The following is a 24796-nucleotide window of genomic DNA, read 5'->3' on the forward strand; positions in this document are numbered from 1 at the left end:
CCAAGACTCCAACAGGTCCATCGACCATCTCCTCCGGCCTGTGGGTTTCTCAGTCCTCCCGTCCTTCCTTCCACTGGTTCTCCTGCCCCACAGAGAGCAGCATCCCAGCAGAAAGGCCCCAGAGGCCTCCTGGATTCCGCTGCCTTCACTGCCTGCACCTCATCCAATACCGACGCTCCAGGATTCTGCTCGCCCAGAGCATATCTGGAACGCAACCACCTTTCTCTTTGCCCACCTGTCCCGGGCTCCCCCACCTTCTGCACCCCAAGGTCACCAGTTTCCACTTGTTCAAAAGTGCAAAGCTGTTTTCAAGGCCATGGCCAGGTAAGTCCAACTTCTTCCTGCGCCCTCAAAGCCTACCTTGACCAACCTTGTGCTCTAGATAGGGGAACCCTCATGGGCGTGTCACCTGCAGTGTCAGCCTCAGCAGTCTCCACCTCCCCTCCTGCCTGATGCCTGCCGTGTTCATGGTGCAGGGCCACGTGGCCTGATGGTTAAGTGCGGAGGCCCTGTAGTTGACTCTTAGCCGTGCCATTTACTAGCTGTGTAAACTTGTGTAAGTTTCCTAACCTCTCGTGCCTCAGTTTCCTCTCCTGTGAACTAGAAGAAATAGCTATACAGTACTCCCTTCAGGGGCCATTGGAAGGACTGAATAACTTAATATACCCAGAACACTTAGCCCAGCCCCGTACCTCAGAAGGAAGGCCATAGAAGTAGCACTGGTTTAAGGTTAGCTTAAACTTCACTTTCTCTCCCTAATTCCCTGAGCGCCCCGACGAGACTTGGGGCCTCCTCCTTGTGCCTCGTGGTGCTCTCCACAGATGGGCTTTTCTGGCAGTGGGGCCTTATCTGTTGGCAAGTAGTTCTGCCCGAGACCCAGAAGACTCTTGAGGCAGGCAGAAGTGGGCTTTGTCCCTGAATGATGCCAGTGCCAGGCTCAAGCCAGCAAGCACTTCGTGAAAAGCTATGGAATGCTTCCCTGAACAGCCTATGGGAGGGCGCTGCTCTGTTCTCACCTGCTCCAACTGGGTACCTTCAGCCTGCCCTCCGCCATGCCCACCAAGGCCAGCAGAGGGCAGCAGCGCCCGGCCCTGTGCTGTTGGGCAAAGGCGTGGGCGGGGAGGGGTTGGGCTGCCCAGCTCGCCAGGATGAGTCGGGTTGGGCACGATTGCATTGTGGGGAGGGAGGCCAGGGCTCCACAGGGACACACTTCTGGCACTGCCAGCTGCTCCTCAGTCACTGCCGGCGGCCCACCCAGGTAAGCCAGAGCCAGGACTGGTGAAGGCCAGGGGTGCAGGGGCCTACGGATTGGAAGGCACGACCTCAGGGTGTGCTGAGACCTGGGAGAAGCCAGATCCCCAGGACCAACTAGCTCTGATCCGGCAAAGTGTTTCAGGGGCCAGCCCCAGCCCTGTGAAGATACCTTCTGATGGCTAAGGGCACAATGACCCCCCCAGGGGTGGCCCTGGAGCTGGGAGGTAAGGCCCAGAACTTTTGCCCCCAAATGGGAGAGCTGGTGCTGCCAAGGGCAGGGCACAGGGTAAAGAGGTGGCCCTCCTGGCTCCCTGCCCCCACAGCCACCCAACTGGCCCAGCCAGGTGGCAGCAAGCCCTGCTGCTGCTGTGCACCGTGGAGAAGGCAGGAACTCCGACTTGAGCGCACCTGCCCCAGCGCCATGGACCAGGACCCTAGCTCTGCTGTCTTAAAATACAGGCGGTGCCCTATGACCGTGGCACGGGAGCCAGCCATCTGCCATCGGACACTCCTTTCCCCAGCCCATGAGTGGAAGGGTGTTTCGGCCCTTCCTGGGATGGTGTTTCCCTAGGGTGTGGGGCACAGCCAGTGACCAGCTGCCATGCCTGAAGCTCAGGGTTGCGTTCCTGCAGGCCATGCCCCCCACCCCTCCTGTGCATCCTCTGCTGACTCTGCCCACTACCATCATGATGTGCCTGGCATGGCTTTACCAGTCCCCGGAACGGGGGCTGGATGGGGATAGCCCAATCGCTTATTCTTTGGCCAGTCTTATTCTGGGCCAAAGGGGTGGGAGGTGTTGGGGGAGAAAGTCTCCTGGACGGGGTGCCTTTGTCAGCGTCTCCCCTGCCCCCAGTCTGGACAAAGGCAGGCATTGAGGGCCAGCACTGGAACTTCAGCCAAGCACCAAGACTACTGAGGCTGAGTCTGGCATTGCAGGGACTCAGCCTTCTGACCCTCCCGTGGGGGCTTCATGGCCCTCCTTGTGCAGTTCACAAGGAGGAGCTCACTGGCTGACACCAGAGGGGTGGGGCTGGCTATGTGGGTCTCATTTTTTTCTGCCTGGAGGAAACCCTGTCCCTTTGTCCCCAGATCCCAGGGGGTATCTCTGAGGGTGGGGAGTGGCAGGGAGCCCCCTGGCCAGAACAGACTGAGTGGGGGAGAGAGTACCAGATAGTGGGTCCCTGGCCTCTGGACAGAGGGGACATTGTTAAGGTGGAGGCAGGGCTGCCTTGGCCTGGCCACTATTGACAAAGCTGCCAGCTGTGGTGGAGCTCGGCCACTAAGCCCTAGCCCTCCCCCGCCCCCACCCTCCCTCCTCCCCCAGGGCGAGTGTGAATGGGGCCAAGCCTCAACTGTCTCCTTCCCACTCTGGGCAATGCCCCCCACAGCAGTCTTTTGCCTGTCGCCACTGCCCTGGGGCAGCTGAAGTGAGGAGATGTACTTCCTTCTGCTCCCCTTCTCAACGGTGAGTGCCTGGGTCCCAAGTCGCCAGAGATGTCCTTGGGGAGGGGGACAGGGCAGGTAAAATGGCATAAAGGAGCCTGGCTGTGGGGCTCCAATGGGCCACAGTCTCTCTACCTCACCATCCACATGCCACAGACACTGCCACTGATATCTCAGATCTAGAGGAAATGGCCCTGTCTCTGAGCCAGGCCTGACCTTCCTGTCTGTGTTGCCAAGATAAGGGGTCTTCCTCGCTGTGTTGCCACCAGCGAGCCTGGGAGCCCAGGCGTGCATCTCTGTTGGCAGGCTGGCCATAGGGCACTGAGTGACCGTGGGCTGCTCCTTCCATGCCCACACGCCCCGTTATGCAAGATCCTACCTCAACTTAGGACCCAGCTCCCATCCCCTTCTCTGTGGCTCAGGGCTTAGGGGCAGGAGGAGTGAGATGCAAGAGTCCTCCAAGGCTCAGGGGCTCTGCCCTTTTGGCATCTCTCTCTCTCTCTCTCTGTCTCTCTCTCTCTGTCTCTCTCTCTCTCTGTCTCTCTCTCTCTCTCTCTGTCTCTCTTGCCTGGTCACCAAGACACCCATCTAGGGCTGTTGGGCAGAGGCTGCAGCTAATGACTCCCTGCTAGAAGGCAGAGTTCAGACTCAGGCCCCCACCAGGCCGATGGGAACTACCTCCAGTCTGGGCTCCAAATGGGTGGGGAGCCATGCCTCTGCTTTTACTGGATACAGCTCCCTTCAACCTCTCTGCCCTTCCTCTCTGACTGCCTGCTCCTCACTTAAGCTCTCTTCCTGGCTGTCTTCTCCTTACTCCCCTCTTTTTTCTCTCCCTGAATGGACCTTGGCCACTGGGACCCATGGAACACGGGTCTGTCCCTGTGTTGTCCCTTGGTGCCCTCCCCTCACCTCCCAGAGACCCCACTCAGGCTGGCTCTCAGGTCTCCCCTAACCCCTGCTCTGACCACCCCCAGCTCAATCTGCGGCCCTCCCAGTCCTCTGTGGCATGACTGTTCTCCTTGGCCTTGGCTTCCCCATCCTCCTGCCACCTTTGGGACAAGTTGGGGCAGTGTCTGGATATATCTCAACCTGTATTCCTCTAACTGCTCAGTTTCTCCGTGGCTCTTTCTCTACTCTCCAGTACTTCCTCTTCCCACTGGTGAGAGTCTCTCTTTGCTGCTAGCCCTTAGGGAGAGTAAGCTGGCCCTGGGCATTCTCCCTGATGGGGTCTCCCTGCTCTTGCTGACCCTCGTGCCTCTTGCCCCCATGCCATCTCTCTTGTCTGGATGACGGGCACAGGATCCGCCACAATGTGGCTTCCACCAGACTTCCTTCTCCCATGTCCTTCGGTCTCGGGGCTCCTGCTCCCTTTCCCCCTCATCTGGGTACTCCCCACCCCTCTGCTTTCCTTCCTCTCTCCCCATCACCACATCCTCTGCCCTGTCTTCCTCTCCTCCTCGCCATGGTCTCTTCTCACTCTGTCACTGCCCCTCTGGCACTGTGTCCTTCTGTTTGTGTTCTTGTGGGTTTTCAGGGTCTGCCTTCCTTCAACAACCTTACATATAAAGTAAAAGGTGACAGAGATTCTTTCCTTGTGCACACACGTGCACACACCCCGTACCTTGGATATTCTTTGTCCCTCTTTCTGTCCTCCTCTCTTTCTGCCCACCTTCTCCCTCTCTCTCTGTCTCCCTGTCTCGTTCTCTCTGTTCTCTCTGTTCCTCTCTTTACTTCTCTCTGCCTGCTATCTTTTGCTGTCCCTGCTTTCTGCCTCCCTGTCTCTGCCTCTCTATCCTTCTCTCCCTCCCTTTTTATCTCTGTGTTCTCAATTCTCTTCCTCTGGTGTTCTCTCTCTGCCTCCTCTTCCTCTGTTTCCCTTGCTATGCGGACTCATGCTGGTCAGGGACGGGGAGGCAGTGCTCCCTCCCACTGGGCCTCAGGTGCCTGGCTCCCCCCCCAGGCCCCTGCGATGGCTCCTTGGTCTTCCCTCGGCCCCCACTTCCTGCTCTTGCTGTTGCTGCTGTGCCCACTGCTGCCACTGACTCAAGCCCATCACTTCTCCGCACTCAACACTACCTTCAACCACTTGGCACTGGCACCGGGCCGGGGAACACTCTACGTGGGTGCAGTGAACCACCTCTTCCAACTCAGCCCTGAACTGCAGCTCGAGGCCATGGCTGTCACTGGCCCTGTCTTCGACAGTCCTGATTGTGTGCCTTTTCACGACCCGGCTGAGTGCCCGCAGGCCCGGCTCACCGACAATGCCAACCAGCTGCTGCTTGTGAGCAGCCGGGCCCAGGAACTGGTGGCCTGCGGGCAGGTGCGGCAGGGTGTATGCGAGAAACGGCGCCTTGATGATGTGTCCAAGCTGCTGTACCAGGCTGAGGACCCCGGCGATGGGCAGTTTGTGGCCGCCAACACCCCAGGAGTGGCCACAGTGGGCCTGGTGGTGCCTGCGCCAGGCCGGGACCTCCTGTTGGTGGCCAGAGGCCTGGCGGGCAAGCTGTCAGGAGGAGTGCCGCCTCTGACTGTGCGCCAACTGGCTGGGCCGCAGCCCTTCTCCAGCGAGGGCCTGGGCCGCCTCGTGGTGGGAGACTTCTCCGACTACAACAACAGCTACGTGGCAGCCTTTGCCAACGCCCACTCGGCCTACTTTGTCTTCCGCCGCCGTGGCGCCCGGGCACAGGCCGAGTACCGCTCCTACGTTGCCCGAGTCTGCCTGGGGGATGCCAATCTCTACTCTTACGTGGAGGTGCCCCTCAACTGCCATGGCCAAGGCCTCATCCAGGCTGCCTTCCTTGCCCCGGGCACCTTGCTGGGAGCGTTTGCTGCGGGCTCAAGGGGGGCACAGGCAGCCCTATGTGCCTTTCCCTTGGCGGAGCTGGATGGGAGTATAGAGCAGGCCCGGCGCCTCTGCTACACAGCAGGCGGCCGGGGCCCCAGCGGCACGGAGGAAGCCACCGTGGAATATGGCGTCACTTCACACTGCGTCACCCTGCCTGCTGTGAGTGGCCGGGCTTAGGCCCACACTGCCCTCTCACCTCAGGCTTTGCCCACCGTCTCTTGGTGGCAACTCTGGCCTTCTCTCGCTGTCTCTTCTGGCCTTGCCTGCCTCTCTGTCCCTGTCCTTTGTGGTCCTATGGCATCTCTCAGCCCAGGGCTGGGGCTGCCACAAGTAGTCTCATGTAACACTCTCATGTGACAATTACCCATGACCTCTTTGTTAGAGGATGTCAAAAAGGGGCCGGGTTGGGCTCCAAGTGTCCGAGCTGCTTTGTCCCTCTCCACAGCGTGAGCTTGTGTTGCCACAAGGCTTCCTGAAGCTGACCTTCAGCTTGCTTTGCTCTCTTCTCATTTGCTACCTGGCTGTCCTCCTCCGACTAGCTCTAGGCTTGAGGAAAGTACCTCCTGCTTTTTCTGAGAATGGATTCTCCCTTCCCTGCCTGTCCAGGACTCCCCTGAGTCATACCCCTGTGGCGATGAGCACACCCCCAGCCCCATTGCTGGCCGCCAGCCCCTGGAGACCAGACCTGTGCTGCAGCTCGGGCAGCCCATCAGCGCCATCGCAGCCCTCCACACAGATGGGCACATGATAGCCTTCCTGGGGGATACCCAGGGCCAGCTGCATAAGGTGAGGGCCTGACAGAGCGAAGGGCTGCCATGGTGCCAGCCTCCCAGCAGCCCCGCGGTCTCAACACTGCCTGCCTAGGCCCTGCCGCAGCTCAGGGGAGCCCCGGGTGCCTTCTGCCTCTCAGGTGTGTCCTGGCTAGCTGGGCGCCTCCTGCTTGCTGTCTGGCTATGAGAGGCATGGCTTAGAATGACATCCCAGGAGCCTCCCAGGCAGACCCAACTTCTCCAGACAGTAGTGGGAGCTGAAAGCCAAGGTGGATTAGGCCGTCAACAAGGTGGGATGGGCAGTGCCTGGTCTTCGGAGATAGCCTGGCTCCAGAAGACTCTCTGAAGCAACATCTTGCCTTCTCGTGATCTGCTTGTCTTCCCACAACTGCCTTTCCACCCCTGGTGCCCGAGGACCTCACCCAGGGTGACCTCGCCACCCCAGCTGCGTGATGCTGAATGGAGGAGGCAACATGGGCAGGCTGGACGCCCACGGGCCTTCCCCACTCTCCATGGCCTGGGGTCCCCAGCCAGGAAGAGAACACATGCCCTGAACAGTAGACCTGTGGCCATCTGGAAAGCAGAGCAAACCTTAGCTCAGAGGGCTGGCCCAGCCCTGTCTTTGTCATCCTCCCAGGTCTTTCTCAATGGCTCCCAAAGCCAGGTGTACCACTCCCAGCAAATGGGGCTTCCAGGATCAGCCATCAGCCCGGACCTGCTGGTGGATAGCAGTGGTAGCTACCTCTACGTCCTGACTGCCCAGCAGGTGAGGGCTGTCCCAGGGGGCTGGGTACACGAGGCCTGAACCTCGGTACCCACTTCCTCTGCCCCTACTGTCCATCCAGGTAGACCGAGTACCCGTGGCAGCCTGCCCCCAGTTCCCTGACTGCGCCAGCTGCCTTCAGGCTCAGGACCCACTGTGTGGCTGGTGCGTCCTCCAGGGCAGGTGGGTGCAGGGCTTATGCCCAGGTTTTGATTGACAGGTGGTATATGCCAGGAGGCCCCATCTGGAAGCAGCTCTAAGCATGCCGGGAGGCCAGTTCGGCTCCCTGTGGTAAAGACTCAGGGCCAATGTCCTGGCCAGATAGCTCAGTTGGTTAGAGGTTGCCGGTTCCTTCCCCAGTCAGAACACATACAAGAGCAGATCGATGTTTCTGTCTCATTCTCTCTCTGTCTTTCTCTCCCTCCCCCTTCCTCTGTCTCTAAAATAAATAAATAATTTTTTAAAAAAAGACTTAAACTCTGACCAGGTGGTGGCACAGTGGATAGAGCATTGACCTGGGATGCCGAGGACTCAGGTTCAAAACCCCACGGTCGCTAGCTTGAAGCTCAAGGTCACTGGTTTGAGCCCAAGGTCACCGGCTTGAGCAAGGGGTCAGTGGCTCAGCTGGAGCCCCCTGATCAAGGCACCTATGAGAAGCAATCAATGAACAACTAAAGTGCCACCACTATGAGTTGATGCTTCTCATCTCTCTCCCTTCCTGTCTGTCTGTCTCTCTAAAAAAATAAAATAAAATAAACTCGGGACCACTGCTGAGCCCCCCCAACCCTGTCTCATCTCATCAAACCAGGAATCTGCTCGGCAGCCCCTTCCCACCGATGCCAAACCTGTTTATTTCTCATTCTCCCAACTCAACCCTGGGCCAGGTCTCTCTCACCTTTCCCAGGTATCCCCTCCAACCCACGCTCCACATGGCAGCCTCAGGAGTCCCTGTAGCATCTCTAAGTCACATGTGTGTGACTTCCTTCTGCAGCACAGCCCGCGCTAACTCACTGCCAAGGCCAGACCCCATGCGTTGGCCACCAAGCCCTTCGTATTTGGCCCCTTCCTCTATGAGCACAATCCTTTCCATTTCCCCTGCTATTGCACTCCAGCTGGGCCATCTTTCCAACCCCTTTGCCACCAGTTATCCAAGAGGTTTGAGATCCACACAGTGACCCAGTGGGCTTCTGCCCACAGGTGTACCCGCAAGGGCCAATGTGGGAGGGCAGGCCAGTCCGACCAGTGGCTGTGGAGCTATGAGGAGGACAGCCGCTGCCTGCATGTCCAGAGCTTGCTGCCAGCTCACTATCCCCGTCAGGAGCAGAGCCAGGTGAGACTGAGACTCCTGCCACCACCTGCCTGTCGGGAACGACCTCATAGGCATCCTCTCCTCTCCTGCTGCCTCTGCTCTCATTCTGTTTACTCTGGCTTCATCTCCCTTAGCAACTTGGTCCCTTGAGAAGCCGTTGTCTTCTCTGTTTTCCTTGCACATGCCCCAGGTCACCTTGTCTGTCCCCCGGTTGCCCAACCTGGCTATGGATGAATACTTCCATTGCGCCTTTGGAGACTACGACAGCTTGGCTCATGTGGAAGGGCCCCACGTGGCCTGTTTCACCCCTCCTCAAGACCAGCTGCCACTTAACCCTCCAGGCACAGGTGAGGGGTTCCTGGGGAGGGTGGCCAGGGCAGGAGACGGAGGGGCAGAAGTCACATGACCTATTGTGCCATCACTATCCCCTCTTAGACCACATCACCTTGTCCCTGACCCTGATGTTTGAGGACGTGGCCATAGCTGCCACCAACTTCTCCTTCTACGACTGCAGTGCTGTCCAGGCCTTGGAGGTGGCTGCCCCGTGAGTGCTGAGTCTGGCTGCTGCGTACGGGGGGGAAGCTCGGATAGTGCTTAGCCTGAGCGGCCGCTGCCCTTCCAGGTGCCGAGCCTGTGTGAGCAGTCTCTGGAGATGCCACTGGTGCCCCCAGAGCAGCCGCTGTGTGTATGGAGAGCACTGCCCGGAAGGCGAGCGGACCATCTATAGCACCCAGGAGGTGGGTGGGCCTTGCCTGCTGGGCTCCCTTCACCGCTCAACCTTCCTCAGCTGTAGGACTGTGTCTGTGGCCCTCTGTTCAGCCAGCAGCCAGCCTGGCACCTTCACTGCGACTGCAGACCTATCCCACCCTACACCCTGCCCAGGCCGCTTGACTTCTGAGAGGCTAATGGGTCTTCTTTCCCCAGGTGGATGTCCAAGTGCGTGGGCCAGAGGTTTGCCCTCAGGTTGAGGGGCTGGCAGGTCCCCACTTGGTGCCTGTGGGCTGGGAGAACCGTTTGGCCATGCGAGTTCGGAACCTTCAGCATTTCCGAGTGAGCAATCCGGTGGGCAGGGATGGGGTGAAGGGTGGCTGACAATGTCCAGGGTCCTGACAGTGTCTTGCCCCAGGGCCTACCTGCCTCCTACCACTGCTGGCTGGAGCTGCCCGGAGAGCTACGGAGGCTGTCGGCCTCCCTGGAAGAGATGGCCGGGGACACGGGCCTCATCTACTGCCAGGCCCAACAGGTGAGCAGCTGTCCCCCAGCCTCACCAGCTACTGGATGCCTTCTGCAGCCTTCAGATGCCCCCAGATCCTTTGCCTCTTACTTGTCTCAGGCCTTCAGAGACTCACCCTCTCCATACCGTTGTCACGAGGCCTGCTCTGTGTAGCAGGAACACAGTGGGCTTGCAGTCTGGTGGGAGATGTGGGCACTGAACAATGGCACCCATTCTGGGAGGAATGTCCTGGAGAAGTCAGGGGTCAGGGTGTCCTGACGGGCTAGGCCTGACCCATCCTCCACCCACAGTTTCACCCCTCCATGGCTCAGTGGGAGCTCCCGGTGCCCATCTACGTCACCCGGGGCGAGGGCCAGCGGCTGGACAATGCGCATACTCTTCATGGTGAGCTTGGGGGCGGCGGGGCAGGCAGGGCAGGGTGTGCAGCAAGAAGGAAGTGCCTCAGTGTGCTGCGTGACCTCCCCTAGTGACCCTGTACGACTGTGCCGTGGGCCACCCCGACTGCAGTCACTGCCAGGCAGCCAACGGGAGCCTGGGCTGCCTGTGGTGCAGCCACGGCCAGCCTGCCTGTCTCTATGGGCCGCTGTGCCCACCTGGGGCCGTGGAGCTGCTATGTCCGACACCCAGAATTGACATGGTGAGCTCCTCAGCCCCCCACTCTGGCATCCACCCCCCACACTCCTCCCCAGTGGCCCGGACTCTCACCTCCCCCCCCCGCCCCCAGCCCCATCTGCCTCGCCCTGACCCTCACTGAGCTAGCCTCTCTCAGATCAGAGGCTCCCCGCCTCAGGCTGCTCAGCTGGCCAGGCATTCCCCACTGCAGAGCAGGTTTGGCTTTGGGGATCCCATAGCCATCTTTTCCTGCTGCAGATTGAGCCCCTGACTGGCCCCCCTGAGGGTGGCTTGGCCCTCACCATCTTGGGCTCTAACCTGGGCCGGGACTTTACCGACGTGCAGGATGCCGTGAGCGTGGCCGGCCGGCCCTGCAGCCCTGACCCCTCTCTCTACCGCACTTCTGCCCGGTGAGGCCCTCACGGATTGGTCACCCAGAGTGAAGGGAGGCTTGCAACCAAGAAACGTTGGCCCAGATCAGATGTGCCAAGGGAGGAAAGGGGAAAGGAGCTGACAGTGAGAGGGGTGGATGGGGCAGGTCACGCAGTGGCTGGTGGGTAGCCCACAACTCCCGCCAGGGAAAGGCACAGCTCTTAGGGTCCCTGAGCAACTACAGAGCCTCTGCTCCCCAGGATTGTGTGTGTGACATCTCCTGCCCCCAACGGCACCACGGGGCCAATCCAAGTGGCTATTAAGAGTCGGCCACCAGGCGTCTCAACCCAGCACTTCACCTACCAGGTCAGTGCCTACCCTGGGATGATCCCCATACAGGGGATAGCAGGAAGGAGGGGCGTAAAGGCATGGCACCTAGATGAGGATTTCAAAGTTGTCCTCACGGTAGCTGGAAATGTCACCGCATGTCCAGTAAGGAAGCTACATGATCTGAGTGGAGGACGGGCTGGGAGCGGTGGCGGCCCCGTGAGGGCAGTGCTGGGAGCAGCTGTCCAGGTTGGAGACAGGCAGCAGAAGCAACAAGTGCGGAGGGTGGTCGGACCAGTCTGGGACTCAGAGCTGTTGGGATTTGCTGCAGACTTGTTTGTCTGCAGGCATGGAAATAGGGAGGAAAACAAGGACACCTTCAGGTGCTAGCCTGAGCCTTAGGCATTGCTGGGGTCGTTTTGGGGACAAAGAAGCGCAGGGCAGGAACAGTAGAGGTGAGGGGCAGGTTAGCGTTGGGTTAGTATCTGCTTGGCGCATGCAGAACTCCAAGGAGGAAACTAGATCTCAGGGTTTAGCATCTGGGGGGACTTGGGAGATACAAGTGATGGCAGAGGAGGCCCTCCAGGGGTGGGGCACACACAGTAAGAAAAGAACAGCCCCACCCTGGTGGGCCAGGGCAGCTGAGAGAAGAGCTGTGGGGCTACAGAAGCTGAGCATAGGACTTCCGGAAGGCGAGTGCGGTTGGCTGCAGCTCAGGAGACAGAGCTGAGAACGTCAGCACCTTATAGCCTTATAGCCCAAGGGCCTTGGGAGCTGAGGTGAGGAAGCTTCAGGCCGGGCTGGCGTGCCTGCCAGACTGCCATGCCTGCCCCAGCCCGCTCTGTCCACCAGGATCCCATCCTGCTGGGCTTGACTCCCCAGTGGGGTCCCCAGGCAGGGGGCACCCAGCTCACCATCCATGGGCAGCACCTCCAGACAGGAGGCAACATCAGCGCCTTTGTGGGCGGCCAATCCTGTCCTATGTGAGTATCTCTCTCTTCCCCATTCTAGCCTGGCTGCTGTCAGTTAGGGACACTTCTTGTGGGCTTCTGTCCTATCATGTATAGCAGAGGAGGTGGACTCAGGGCTCCCCAAGTTCCCCATGAAAGTCCAAGAGAAACGGCCACTGTGACCACCCTTGATGGATTCTGCCTTAGAGGAAGGCAAAGCAGGGTTCTTGTGGGTGGCCAGGCTGAGGCTAGAGCCCAAGATGAGCCCTGCCCCCCCCCCACACCTACAGCCAGGAGCCAGTGTGTCCTGAAGTCATTGTGTGCCACACCATGCCCCAGGCCAGGCCAGGAGAAGCCGTGGTACATGTGGTCTTTGGCCATGCCCACCGTACACTGCTGTCCAGCCCTTTCCACTACACCGCCAACCCCCAGCTCATGGCAGCAGAGCCCAGCGTCAGCTTCCGAGGGTGAGGACCCGTTCCAGCGGGACGACCTGCGTGCTCTGCCTGGGGCGCCCAGAGGGGGGGCAGCAAGGCTGAGCCAGGCTGCCCCCCGCCCCCACCCTTGCTGACTACTATCCTGGCACAGGGGCGGACGGCAGATCCGAGTCAGGGGCAAGAACCTGGACGTGGTGCGGCGGCCCTTGCTGTCTGTGTGGCTGGAGGCCACGGCTGAGATGCAGGTTGCAGAAGCCCAGCCCCGAGACCTGAGGAGGAGCTGTGGGGCGCCTGCTGCAGCCCCTCAGGCTTGTGTCCAGCTTGAGGGGGGTTTGCTGCAGGTAAGCCCCAACAGCAGTCATCGGGGCTGCCATGGCACCATGCCCAGTGAAAGCGGCAAGGAAGGCCACCATGTTCCAGGGAGTGAACAGGGAAGCCTCAGCTCACCCCACCTTGTCCTGGCCCCAATTTCCTCACAGTGCTCCACCATCTGCTCCATCAACTCCTCCAGCCTCCTCCTATGCCAGAGCCCCGCTGTGCCAGATGGGGCGCGACCCCAGCGGGTCTTCTTCACTCTAGACAACGTGCACGTGGACTTTGCCAGCGCCAGCGGGGGCCAGGACTTCCTGTACCAACCCAATCCCCGGCTGTCCCCACTCAGCCGCAAGGGTCCTGCCCGCCTCAAGCCGGGCAACGTCCTGGATGTGGAGGTGAAGGCTTCTGCCACCACTGCTACACAGGGGCTGTGGGCACAGGCTGGGCAGCCTGGCTCAGGCGCCCGGTCTGTCTCCCAGGGTGAGGGCCTGAACCTGGGGATCAGCAAGGAGGAGGTGCGTGTGCACATCGGGGACGGCGAGTGCTTGGTAAAGACGCTCACGCTCACCCACCTGTACTGTGAGCCACCCCCACAGGTCCCACAGCCTGCCAATGGCTCCAGCACACTGCCGCAGTTTGTGGTAAGGCTGGGCCCTGTGCACAGGCGGAGACGGCCAGTGAAGTCCTGAAGGCCCACACTCAGGAGCCCTGCCCCCACAGGTGCAGATGGGCAACCTGCGGCTCGTCCTGGGCCCAGTCCAGTATGAGGCCGAGCCTGCGCCACCTGCCTTCCCCATGGAGGCCCAGGTAGGCCTGGGCATGGGCGCTGCTGTGCTGACGGCCGCCGTGCTCCTCCTCACTCTCATGTACAGGTGAGGGGCCCTCCCCGCATGCGCGCACCTGCACAAACTTTCCTCTTCTTTTGGAAAGGGCACCCCACGGCACGCCTCCAAGCAGGCAGCCACCTTGGCTTGGTGGCCTGCTAATATGTGGTCCCTGGGCTGCAGGCACAAGAGCAAGCAGGCCTTGCGGGACTACCAGAAGGTTCTGATGCAACTGGAGAACTTGGAGATTGGCGTGGGCGACCAGTGTCGCAAGGAGTTCACAGGTAAGAAGGTCGTGTGGGGAGAGTGGAGAGGGCCAGTTTGGACCTGAGCCCACACTTTGGTGACTTCCGGTCTGCAGACCTGATGACCGAAATGACTGACCTCAGCAGCGACCTGGAGGCCAGTGGGATCCCCTTCCTGGACTACCGCACGTACACTGAGCGCGTCTTCTTCCCAGGGCACGGTGGCTGCCCACTGCAGCCTGTGTTCGAAGGGCCTGGGGAAGAGGGCGACCGCGCCCCTGTGCGCCAGGGCCTCACGCAGCTCTCCAATCTGCTCAACAGCAAGCTTTTTCTCCTCACAGTGAGGGCCACACGGGTGGGGAGGGCGTCTGGGGGGCAAGGAGGTGAGGCTGGGCATAGGCTGGGCTGGGTGGCAAGTATAGGCACAAAGGTGGGAGGATGCATGGGGTGTGGGGCTCCGCAGAGTGAGCACCAGCTCCCCACCACCACCTAGCTCATCCACACGCTAGAGGAGCAGCCCAGTTTCTCCCAGCGGGACCGCTGCCACGTGGCTTCACTGCTGTCCCTGGCATTGCACAGCAAGCTTGAGTACTTGACTGACATCATGAAGACACTGCTTGGTGACTTGGCGGCCCATTACGTGCACAAGAACCCCAAGCTCATGCTTCGAAGGTTGGCTTTGGCCTGACCTCGGTCCTGGCAGCAGGGGTGGTGGCTCCCGCCTGAGGTCTCCCCTACCTTGCTCTGTCCTGGGGAGAATGGGGCCATACTCCCTAGGAGGTGAGCTAGGACAGAAGCCATTGATAGGGAAATAGACAAGCACCGTCACCAGGGACCCAGGCACAAAGGGCTGACAGGTGGAAAATCTCTGCTTGGCCTCCGTTGCCCACCTCGGCCCAGGGACAGGGTGGCCCTGCAGTACCCATCTCTAACCTGGGGCCTGCTGCCTACAGGACGGAAACCATGGTGGAAAAGCTGCTCACTAACTGGCTGTCCATCTGTCTCTACACCTTCCTGAGGGTGAGGGACGCCCTGGATGGCACCTTCTCCCCTTGCATTATTGAGGGACTGCTGCCTGTGGCCTCATTAACCTGCACCCAAATTCCCCCAGGGGCCTCAGGGCATGAGGGCTCAGCAGTGGGAGGTGGGTGGGAAGGGAAGGGCTTTGAACTGTTTTCCGGGCTGGATCTGAAGCAGAGACCGGCTGTCATTGCCTGCCCTCACTCTGTGCCGCTGGCTGCCCCTCCCACCCCCACCAAGCCCTTTGAGCCTTGCACAGCCTGCTAATCCCCTGGCCAATGCTGGTCTGTCCTAATGGTTGCAGGATGTGGCTGGTGAGCCACTGTACATGCTACTCCGGGCCATCCAGTACCAGGTGGATAAGGGTCCTGTGGACGCCGTGACAGGCAAGGCAAAAAGGACCCTGAATGACAGTCGCCTGCTTCGGGAGGACGTGGAGTTCCAGCCCCTAACCTTGATGGTGCTGGTGGGCCCTGGGGCTGGTGGGGCCGCAGGGAGCAGCGCAGCGCAGCACGTGCCTGCCCGGGTGCTCGACACAGACACCATCACCCAGGTCAAGGAGAAGGTGTTGGACCAAGTCTACAAGGGTACCCCCTTCTCCCAGAGGCCCTCTGTGCACGCCCTAGACCTTGGTGAGGAAAACTGTCTGCCCTTCCTTCCTGAGTCTGTTCCACCTGTAGAGGCTCAGTTCTGCCTTGCTCCAAATGGCAGACTTGGAAAGCAGGCTGCAGGCTAATTGGCTTCCCTGGGTCCCCCCAGAGTGGCGCTCGGGCTTGGCTGGTCACCTAACCTTGTCAGATGAGGACCTGACCTCAGTGACCAATAATCACTGGAAAAGACTCAACACCCTGCAGCACTACAAGGTTCGGGGTGGGTACAGGCTGGGGAGCAGGACTCCTGCCTCCGGATCAGCCAGAGAAGGAGCCCAGCCTCTGCTCACCTCCCCTCCAGGTCCCAGATGGGGCCACAGTGGGGCTCATCCCCCAGCTGCACAATGGACGCACCATCTCCCAGAGCCTGGCCCAGAGCTGTCCCTCCGGGGAGAGTGAGTCCCGAAACCCAGACATGCCCATCTGCCCCCGGGAGCTTGATGCAGCAGGCAGCCATCACCTGGGTCGCTCCATACCTTGCCACTGGGCCAGCCAAAGCTCCAGGCTGAGCCAAGGGCCTGGGGCAGATGAGGGCAACAGTGTGTTCTGGTCAGGGGGCTCCAGTACCATGGGGTGTTGGGCTGAGCAAGCCCCTGAGCTGCCACTCTCCTTTCCACATTGCTACCCTCTGCTTTCCTGGGCTCCTTCCACCACCCTGCCCAGTGGGGTGGGATGGGCAGCAGGGGCATAGGACTGAGGCCAGTGCATGTGTCCTCAGACATCCCCATGCTGGAGGATGGTGAGGAGGGCGGGGTCCGCCTCTGGCACCTGGTGAAAGGCACTGAGGAGCCAGAAGGGGCCAAGATATGGCGCAACAGCCTGCGGGAGCAGGAACAGGAGCAGGAGCGTGCCCGGGCCAAGGCCATTCCGGAAATATACCTCACCCGCCTGCTCTCCATGAAGGTTGGTGCCACTGGGGAGCTGGGCCCTGGGGAAGCCAGGTGACAGAAGGGCTCTCCAAGGGGCATCTATCTGAGCTGGGGAGAGAGCATGGTCCTGAGAAGCCAAGGAGAGGCCCCGTACCCCCTGATGGAGCCCACTCCCCTTCCTTCCAGGGCACACTGCAGAAGTTTGTGGATGATACCTTCCAAGCCATTCTCAGCGTGAACCGGCCTGTGCCCATTGCTGTCAAGTATCTGTTTGACTTCTTGGACGAGCTGGCAGAGAAGCATGGCATCGAGGACCCAGAGACCTTGCACATCTGGAAGACTAACAGGTACTTTGCTTGGTGCCCTCAGCCCCATGCAGATGGGGCATGAAGTCCCAGGAAGACAAGGACATTGCCGTGGTGAGGGCAGCAGGACCTAAACAGGAACCCAGGCTTGGAAGCATCCAGCTGGATTTCTGGCCACCTCCAGCATGGACTTGCAGGATAGGTCCCGTAAAACTCAGGGCTGGCCCTGGCCGGTTGGCTCAGCGGTAGAACATCGGCCTGGCGTGCAGGGGACCCGGGTTCGATTCCCGGCCAGGGCACATAGGAGAAGCGCCCATTTGCTTCTCCACCCCCCACCCCCCCCCCTCCTTCCTCTCTGTCTCTCTCTTCCCCTCCTGCAGCCAAGGCTCCATTGGAGCAAAGATGGCCCGGGCGCTGGGGATGGCTCCTTGGCCTCTGCCCCAGGCGCTAGAGTGGCTCTGGTTGAGGCAGAGCGACGCCCCGGAGGGGCAGAGCATCGCCCCCTGGTGGGCAGAGCATCGCCCCTGGTGGGCGTGCCGGGTGGATCCTGGTCGGGCGCATGCGGGAGTCTGTCTGACTGTCTCTCCCCGTTTCCAGCTTCAAAAAAATATTAAAAAACAAACAAACAAAAAACTGAGGGCTAGGGCCCAGGCTTATGATGTATGCTAGACTAGCCATTCCTCACACCCATGGCCGGCCTGTGTCTCCAGCCTGCTCTTGCGGTTCTGGGTGAACACCCTGAAGAACCCACAGCTCATCTTTGACATCCGGGTGTCAGACAACGTGGATGCAATCCTTGCCGTCATTGCCCAGACCTTCATCGACTCCTGTACCGTCTCAGAGCACAAAGTGGGCCGGGTGAGAGCGGCGCTGGCTGCGGTGGCAGCCAGGGGGTTAAGGAGAAAAGCCTTTTGGGTGTAGAGCCCTGGGTGGGGCTGGGGGGATGGCACATAGTGGGGGTACGGTGGAGAGGGCATTGGTGTCACGGTCAGGGTGACAGTTCGTCCACCTTCCCACTCACCCCACCCTCACCCGGAGCAGGACTCCCCGGTGAACAAACTGCTCTACGCCCGGGAGATCCCCCGCTACAAGCAGATGGTGGAGAGGTAGGTGTCAGGGTGTCACGGCTGGGGGTGGAGGCTGCCTACGCCTAACTGTGTCTCCCCCTCCAGATACTACTCTGACATTCGCCAGAGCTCTTCTGCAAGCTACCAGGAGATGAACTCAGCTCTGGCTGAGCTCTCAGGGGTGAGGCCTGGCCCAGGAGAATACCACTCCACATTTGGGGGCAGGGCAAATAGGGAAGACCTGGGACTTGAAACCCGAGCTGGGCCTCATCCCTGCCGCAATGTGCTGTCCCCAGAACTACACCTCTGCTCCCCACTGTCTAGAAGCTCTGCAAGAACTCTACAACCACATCCACAGGTATTACGACCAGGTGAGACCAGGGCTCTCCAGGGGGCAGGGCATCTCCCTGGGCAGGGAGGAGGTGTCCAGGTCTACCCCTGCAGGCAGAGGGGAAGAAGGGCCCAGTTTGGGAAGGGGCTTGGGTTCTGTCTAGATTCCCCAGGGAGGGCCTGGGCAGCCGCTGCCGGGATAGAAGCAGAGCTGGGTAGCACTGGGTCAGTGGACAGAAGGTTAGGGGCTCATGCAGCGTGCCCTCCTCTGCCCTGGCAGATCATCAACGCCCTGGAGGAGGACCCTGTGGGCCAGAAGATGCAGCTGGCCTGCCGCCTGCAGCAGATCGCTGCCCTGGTGGAGAACAAGGTGACTGACCTGTGAGCTCAGGCCACAGTGGGTGCCTGAGGCCCACCAGCTTGAAGAGCAGCAAGCAGGACCCACCAGCACAGTGCCTTGTGAACCCTGGATGAAGCCAGCGACAGAAAAGGAGCTAGCAGAGAGTGCGGGGAGGCTCCCTGCAACCTCTCCCTGCTACCCTTTCTCCTCACCCTGGGCTTTTTTCTAATTTATAGCAATCCTTCCATCTCCCCTTAATTATATTTATTTGCTTGCTAGAGAATTGCATCTGGAAATAAAATCTGTCTTTTTAGAAAAAGCCCAATCATCAGCCCCTTCTTTCCCCTGGAGTCTACATAAACCTCCTCTCCTCAGCCCGATGGCTGTGACTTCTGCCTGAGGAAAAGAGGGGTCGCCAGGCACCCCCAGGCCTTTCTCTCTTCCCTCCCCTCATCTCTACTGGTCCTTGCAGGAAACGCACCCTGCCCTCCCACCCCCACCTGGCCCGCCCCTCCCTACCAGCTCTTTTCTGGCATAGGGACATAGGACCAGGTGTCTCCCATCTTGAGCTAACCACCGTTACTGCTAAGCCCCCCTCTTTCATCTGACTCCCTGAAAGCTCCCAGCTAGCCTCCCAGCTCCACTCTTGCCCCCTCCATTCCCTCCTGGAAGCAGCCAGAGTGATCTTTCTAAAGAGAAAAAAGTGCCTATTCGCCTCTGGCAGAACCCCATACATGGCCACCCAAGGCCTCTCCCCCAGCCCCTGCCACTCTGCAGCTGGGCCAGCCGTGGAGGTCGCCAGCCCACCCTTCTGCCTCCTTGCTCCAAGCAGGTCCTTTGCCACCCTGTAGGCTTACCCATCCACACCCCCCCTTTCTGGGGACCTGATTCTTCCTGGTCCCTCAGATGCAGCTCCAAGGTCACAAGCTGTGCCTGATCTAAATATCCCTTTGTCACCAACCAGCCCACTAGAGCTGTGGCCTTGATTGCTCCCCACTAGAAAAGGACCCCTGAGATTAGGGCCAGTGGAGACAGGTCCCTATGCCTCCCACTCAGACACATGGCACATGTTGGTGAGGACAATGAGCAGGGCAGGGAATGGCAGGCCTGGAACAGAGCCAGAAAGGAGGGCGCACAAGGTCTCAGTGCCAGAGTCCTGGCTGGACAGGTTACCAGGCTTTCTCATTCAGCCGGCACCTCTGGTGGGAAGAATGAGTTCCCTTCAGCTCACGCCCCTGACTCTTGCTACACCAAGGCCCCCAGTGACCCACATTTAGAAAAAGGAAGACACCAGGCTTCCACCTGTCTTAGGGGCCACAGAGGAAGAGTAGAAGAGGGAACCCGGCTGAGAGTGGGCAGGGATGTGTTGCCATGGGGATATGAGGGGTCACTCTGGGTAGACTCCCACAAGGGCCAAGTGGGAGGCCAGAGAGTATCCCCGAAGCCTCAATGGTGCTCTAGGCACGGGGGTAGGGGGTAGCGAGTGGGGAGTGGTCTTGACCTGAGGACCAGGTTGCCATGTCCACAACGTCCTTGCCTGACTCCCCTCAGCTGGCTCTGGAGTTTGAAAACTCAACCTGGGGTCTTGTTGCCATGCCCCACATGGGTGACCCCCTTGGTCCCGGGGTGTCTGTGGGGATGCTCAGCATGGAGGCTGGGTCCCACCCTGTCCCCAAGTTGACCCCCTCTGCCAGCCTGGGGCAACAGCAGAGGGCTCATCCTGGGGGCTGGGCTTCCCTCCCTCCCCACCCCACTGTCGAGGCACTGCCCCCTCCCCGCTGCATACCTTGCCCACAGCTGAGCAGCTGGGAGGCTATTTATAAAGGCGGGTGAGGTCAGCGGCTGAAGCTATAAATTTGCAGGCTGAGGCCAGGCCCCGTAAGAGCAGCCGTCGGGGGCGCCGGAGGTGCGGGCCTCAAGGCCGCAATGAGTGCCGGCGCTGGCGGCGGCGGCGGCGGGGATAGTGTGGGCAGCAGCAGCAGGTAGGATTTGGCCTGGGCGCCCGGGGCCCCTGCCACTGCACAGGCTCACTTGCCTGCCCGCCCTACTTGCAGCTCACAGACCTCCTGCGGGCCTGAGTCCTCAGGCTCTGAACAAGCCCCCACTGTGCCTGCACCACAGAGACTGAAGGGGCTGCTGGGCTCCGATGATGAGGAGCAGGAGGACCCCAAGGACTACTGCAAGGGTGAGGCCTGGCCTGGGGTGCAGGAGGCCAGGTGCTACCATGGGGGCAGGACAACACAGGAGAAAGAGGGTACTAGCAGGGGCCCACGTGGGACTGGGGAGCAGAAGGGTGACGCCGCCCACGTGGCACTATTGGCTCCCTTCCCCAGGTGGCTACTACCCTGTGAAGATCGGTGACCTGTTCAATGGGCGGTACCATGTAGTGCGCAAGCTGGGCTGGGGCCACTTCTCTACCGTCTGGCTCTGCTGGGACATTCAGTGAGTGTCCCCTTTGCCCCCTGGGTCACAGTGCCAGCTGGGATCCTGCCTCTAGACTTGATTGAGGCCACCACAATGTCCCCATGGGTTCTGGCTGGGACTGGCAGCCGACGCAGGTCTTGGTGTTTGTAGGCGCAAGCGCTTCGTAGCCCTGAAAGTGGTGAAGAGTGCAGGGCATTACACGGAGACAGCTGTGGATGAGATCAAGCTCCTGAAATGTGTGAGACACCTCCCCGTCTGACTCCCAGCTCCCCAGGAGCTGCCTGGGGCCTGGCAGTATGGGTGCAAGGCCTGCCGGGCTCCTGGGGCAGGGCGGGGCTCCCAGCAGGGCAGGCTCCAGCAGGCTCTACCCATGTGGTAGGACCTGAGGAGCCGGCAAGGGAGGGGCCGGTGGCCTTCCTTCCAGCAGCCCAGCCGGAATGGGAGAGGGGGCCACTGCTTGCTGGGAGCAACTGGTGAGGGGCAGGTTGGAGCCAACCACGGCCCCTTGCCTCTTGCTTTAGGTCCGAGACAGTGACCCCCATGACCCCAAAAGAGAGAACATTGTCCAGCTCATCGATGACTTCAGGATCTCAGGGGTTAATGGAGTCCGTATCCTTTGTAGGTTGAGCAAAGCACTGTGGCAGTGCAGAAGCCAGATTGTCTTCCCAGCTACTAGGGCCTCAGTTTGCAAATCTGCATGATGGGGGTTCACGCCTTCCAGTGACATGTCTTCAAAACACCCTATTTTTTTATGGGGGAGAGGGTACCCAGGTCACCCCCAAATAGCAGGGGCTGACTCTGCACACCTGGCATAGCAGTGGGGCTGGTCTGAGAAGCCTCTGTATCGGCTCAAATGCCCTCTCCCTAGAATGACCACAAATGTACCATACCAACTACACAGCTAAGTATGACAGGGACACTGACACTGGGATGGTGATGATCACTAAGACTGCCCAGGCCCAGCTCCACACTGCCTGGGCCTCATTGCTCCCCCATGCCAGCTGAGGGTGAGCGGGGCCTGTGCCCCAGCTGTGTGCCCACCAGCTACCCTTCACTCCCAGTCCCAGATGTGTGCATGGTGCTGGAGGTCCTGGGCCACCAGCTCCTCAAGTGGATCATCAAGTCCAACTACCAGGGCCTGCCTGTGCCCTGCGTGAAGAGCATTGTGAGACAGGTGAGCGTCCCGGGCTGTGAGCAGCACTGGAGGCAGCCTGGGCAGGGCTGACCGAGCTGAGGAGGGGCTCTTCCCAGGTGCTACACGGCCTGGACTACCTCCATACCAAGTGCAAGATCATCCACACAGACATCAAGCCCGAGAACATCCTGCTGTGCGTGGGTGACCCCTACATCAGGCGCCTGGCCGCCGAGGCCACAGAGTGGCAGCAATCAGGGGCAGTGCCCCCCTCCCGTTCCACAGGTATAAGAGCCTGTGTGGGGCTGGGGCCAGGCCTGTGGGCCTCAGCCCCTGTCTGAGTCTGTTCCTCTCTCCCACCCGTGCCCCTGTTGCTCCCCAGTCAGCACTGCCCCCCAGGAGGTCTGGGTAAGTTGGGACACCCCTTTTCCTGTGCCTCATCTCCCCATGTCCTCAAAGCTTACCTCCTCAGCCTCCCTGCCCTCCCCAGCACACTTGCAGTGGCATTTCCAAAAAGCTGAGTGGCCTGGGTGAGGGTGATACACAGGGTGGGTCACATGCCCCAAACTGCCCACCACTGGGCTCACCATTGCCTCTGTGGAAATATACCACATCTTGGGCAAGGAGGGGCCAAGGCTGCCCCCAGAGGGGGTAGGGGCCCAGTCAGAGGCAGGTCCACCAGCTCATCTCTATCCTTGAGCTTCGAAGAGTGAAGGCAGGAGGGAAGGCAGAGGTGGGCAAGAGGCTGGTGACAAGGGGTGGGCTGGAACAGGGTTGTGCCACATTCTGATGTCCCAGGGAGCCATGGGGCCTAGAGATATTGCCCCTGTAGGGTGTATGGGCCACAGGCAGGGGCCAGGGCAGATCAAGGGATGGGTGACAAGAACCTTGGGGTGATCCCGCCTCTAACGGCAGCTGGGTAAGTTGTCAAAAAACAAGAGGAAGAAGATGAGGCGCAAAAGAAAACAGCAGAAGTTGTTGCTGGAGGAGCGGCTGCGTGACCTGCAGAGGCTAGAGGCCTTGGAGGCGGCAGCCCAAGCTGAGGGTGAGGGGCTGGAGGGGCTGGGGGGCCCCGGGCTGCCAAGCGCAGCTGCCAGGGCACCATCCGCTCACACACTACCTCTGCCCATCTCCCCAGACTCTGGCTTAAGACTAGAGGGGGGCAGCGGCTCTACCTCTTCTTCTGGCTGCCACCCTGGGGGGGCCAAGGCTGGCCCCTCCCCAGCTTCCTCCTCCCCTGCCCCGGGGGGCAACCGCAGCCTCAGCCCAGGCTCCCAGACCTCCGGTTTCTCCGGCTCCCTTTTCTCTCCTGCCTCCTGCTCCATCTTCTCAGGCTCATCCAACCAGCGGGAGACCGGGGGCCTCCTGTCACCCAGCAGTAAGCCGGGCAAGGCTAGTGGGTGGCGGGCAGGCGGAGTGGGAGGGGCCAGGTCAGCTCAGTCTCTCCCTTCTCTCCCCAGCACCATGTGGCGCCTCGAATCTTCTGGTGAATCCCCTAGAACCCCAAAATGCAGACAAGATCAAGATCAAGATCGCAGACCTGGGCAACGCCTGCTGGGTGGTATGAGTGCCTTGGAGAGGAGAGCTGGCCGCCGTGCCATGAGGGCAGAGGCTCAGGCCCACCCCTGGGAGGCCCGACTTGGGCCTGTGGGGAACCTGATCATTTTTTCAGCAAGAGTTCACCCAAAATAGACTCTGCCAGACCCAGGGCTGAGCCCACAACGTCCCCCTCAGGAGGCAGAACTAGGCCCATGGCAAGGGGTGGGAGCCACTGGGTAAGGGCCAGCTTCTGCCTCAGATCACCTGGCCAGTTCCTCCTGGGACTTCAGGAGACCTTGAAGCACACAGCAAGCCCCACTAGCTCCTTGGGTTCCTGGCCCAGAAGAGGTGGGAGAGGAGGGAGAGACTGCTGGGGGCAGGCCAGCTGTGGCCCCAGCTCCTCCCCAGGACTCCCCTTGCCTCCAGCACAAGCACTTCACTGAGGACATCCAGACGCGGCAGTACCGGGCTGTGGAGGTGCTGATTGGTGCGGAGTACGGGCCCCCAGCAGACATCTGGAGCACGGCGTGCATGGTAGGCCTGGGCTGCCCCCACCAGGGGCCAGCCTGCTGGCCAGCAGCCTCAACCTCTCCCCCTTCCAGGCCTTTGAGCTAGCCACTGGTGACTACCTGTTTGAGCCCCACTCTGGAGAAGACTACAGTCGTGACGAGGGTAAGGGGGGCACGCCCTGGATTTGGCTCTGCGGCCTCGGGGCATCCTGGCTGCCTCTCAGCTTTCCCTCTGCCCACAGACCACATCGCCCACATCGTGGAGCTGCTGGGAGACATCCCCCCAGCATTCGCCCTCTCAGGCCGCTACTCCCGGGAGTTCTTCAACCGGAGAGGTGGGGCCAAACAGCCTCAGGCCACCTGAGAGCAGAGGGTGGGGCATGGACCTTGGGTTCTGAAAGAGGGGAGAATGGACCCCAGAGCTGAAGGCCATGCTGGCAAAGCCTAACCTGAGTCCTGCTGCCCACCCCAGGAGAACTGCGACACATCCACAACCTCAAGCGCTGGGGCCTGTATGAGGTGCTCATAGAGAAGTATGAGTGGCCCCTGGAGCAGGCCACGCAGTTCAGCGCCTTCCTGTTGCCCATGATGGAGTACATCCCCGAAAAGAGGGCCAGTGCAGCCGACTGCCTGCAGCACCCTTGGCTCAACCCCTAGGCCCTGCTGCCTCCTGCCCCAACCCACACTCCTCAGTGCCTTCAGGGAAAGTGAGACAGCTCCTGCCACCCTACTGGAGCTGCCCCTCCTACCCTGTGGGTGCAAGCTGTCACACCTACCCCACAGATCAGACAGATGCTGGGCCGGGCTCACCTTTGAGAACCTGTTCTGGCCCGACCCTCAGAGAGCGCCCTGTAAGAAGTGTGCGTGTTTCTTTTCTTAATAAAGTGTGGACTGAAACGCCAGCGTCCTGG

At 60.4% G+C, this 24796-nt stretch overlaps 2 protein-coding genes across 6 annotated transcripts; both read left to right on the forward strand.

Annotated features, from left to right (window-relative positions):
- Positions 1 to 1123: 1123 nt before the first annotated feature.
- Positions 1124 to 18584, forward strand: PLXNB3 (plexin B3). Of its 4 annotated transcripts, none has more exons than XM_066356299.1 (36): positions 1124 to 1258; positions 2643 to 2719; positions 4658 to 5701; positions 6149 to 6328; positions 6950 to 7078; positions 7158 to 7258; positions 8273 to 8405; positions 8575 to 8731; positions 8820 to 8928; positions 9007 to 9121; positions 9309 to 9434; positions 9511 to 9627; positions 9909 to 10002; positions 10086 to 10255; positions 10489 to 10640; positions 10863 to 10968; positions 11782 to 11912; positions 12170 to 12346; positions 12468 to 12657; positions 12796 to 13026; positions 13111 to 13272; positions 13352 to 13503; positions 13639 to 13739; positions 13817 to 14040; positions 14194 to 14372; positions 14654 to 14720; positions 15025 to 15352; positions 15480 to 15583; positions 15672 to 15765; positions 16089 to 16273; positions 16426 to 16586; positions 17255 to 17402; positions 17586 to 17650; positions 17717 to 17792; positions 17908 to 17982; positions 18222 to 18584. In XM_066356299.1, the coding sequence occupies exons 2-36, from the start codon at positions 2690 to 2692 to the stop codon at positions 18324 to 18326; spliced, it is 5718 nt and encodes a 1905-aa protein (XP_066212396.1). In that variant the 5' UTR covers positions 1124 to 1258; positions 2643 to 2689; the 3' UTR covers positions 18327 to 18584. The 4 variants fall into 4 exon arrangements, with proteins under 4 accessions (XP_066212396.1, XP_066212395.1, XP_066212397.1 ...); XM_066356298.1 differs by having other exon boundaries at positions 1176 to 1258; positions 2579 to 2719; XM_066356300.1 differs by having other exon boundaries at positions 1176 to 1258; positions 2579 to 2719; positions 17908 to 17969.
- Positions 18585 to 20150: 1566 nt separating this feature from the next.
- On the forward strand, positions 20151 to 24737 carry SRPK3 (SRSF protein kinase 3). 2 transcript variants are annotated; one of them, XM_066356216.1, is made up of 15 exons: positions 20151 to 20263; positions 20336 to 20466; positions 20615 to 20723; positions 20856 to 20943; positions 21227 to 21314; positions 21773 to 21879; positions 21957 to 22122; positions 22220 to 22245; positions 22753 to 22882; positions 22976 to 23215; positions 23298 to 23398; positions 23803 to 23910; positions 23979 to 24048; positions 24128 to 24220; positions 24358 to 24737. In XM_066356216.1, exons 1-15 carry the CDS (start codon positions 20208 to 20210, stop codon positions 24540 to 24542), a joined length of 1698 nt encoding a protein of 565 aa, XP_066212313.1. In that variant the 5' UTR covers positions 20151 to 20207; the 3' UTR covers positions 24543 to 24737. The 2 variants fall into 2 exon arrangements, with proteins under 2 accessions (XP_066212313.1, XP_066212315.1); XM_066356218.1 differs by having other exon boundaries at positions 22777 to 22882.
- The last annotated feature ends 59 nt before the right edge of the window (positions 24738 to 24796 follow it).

The sequence above is a fragment of the Saccopteryx leptura genome, chromosome X (assembly GCF_036850995.1).
Source record: "Saccopteryx leptura isolate mSacLep1 chromosome X, mSacLep1_pri_phased_curated, whole genome shotgun sequence".
Lineage (NCBI taxonomy): Eukaryota > Metazoa > Chordata > Mammalia > Chiroptera > Emballonuridae > Saccopteryx > Saccopteryx leptura.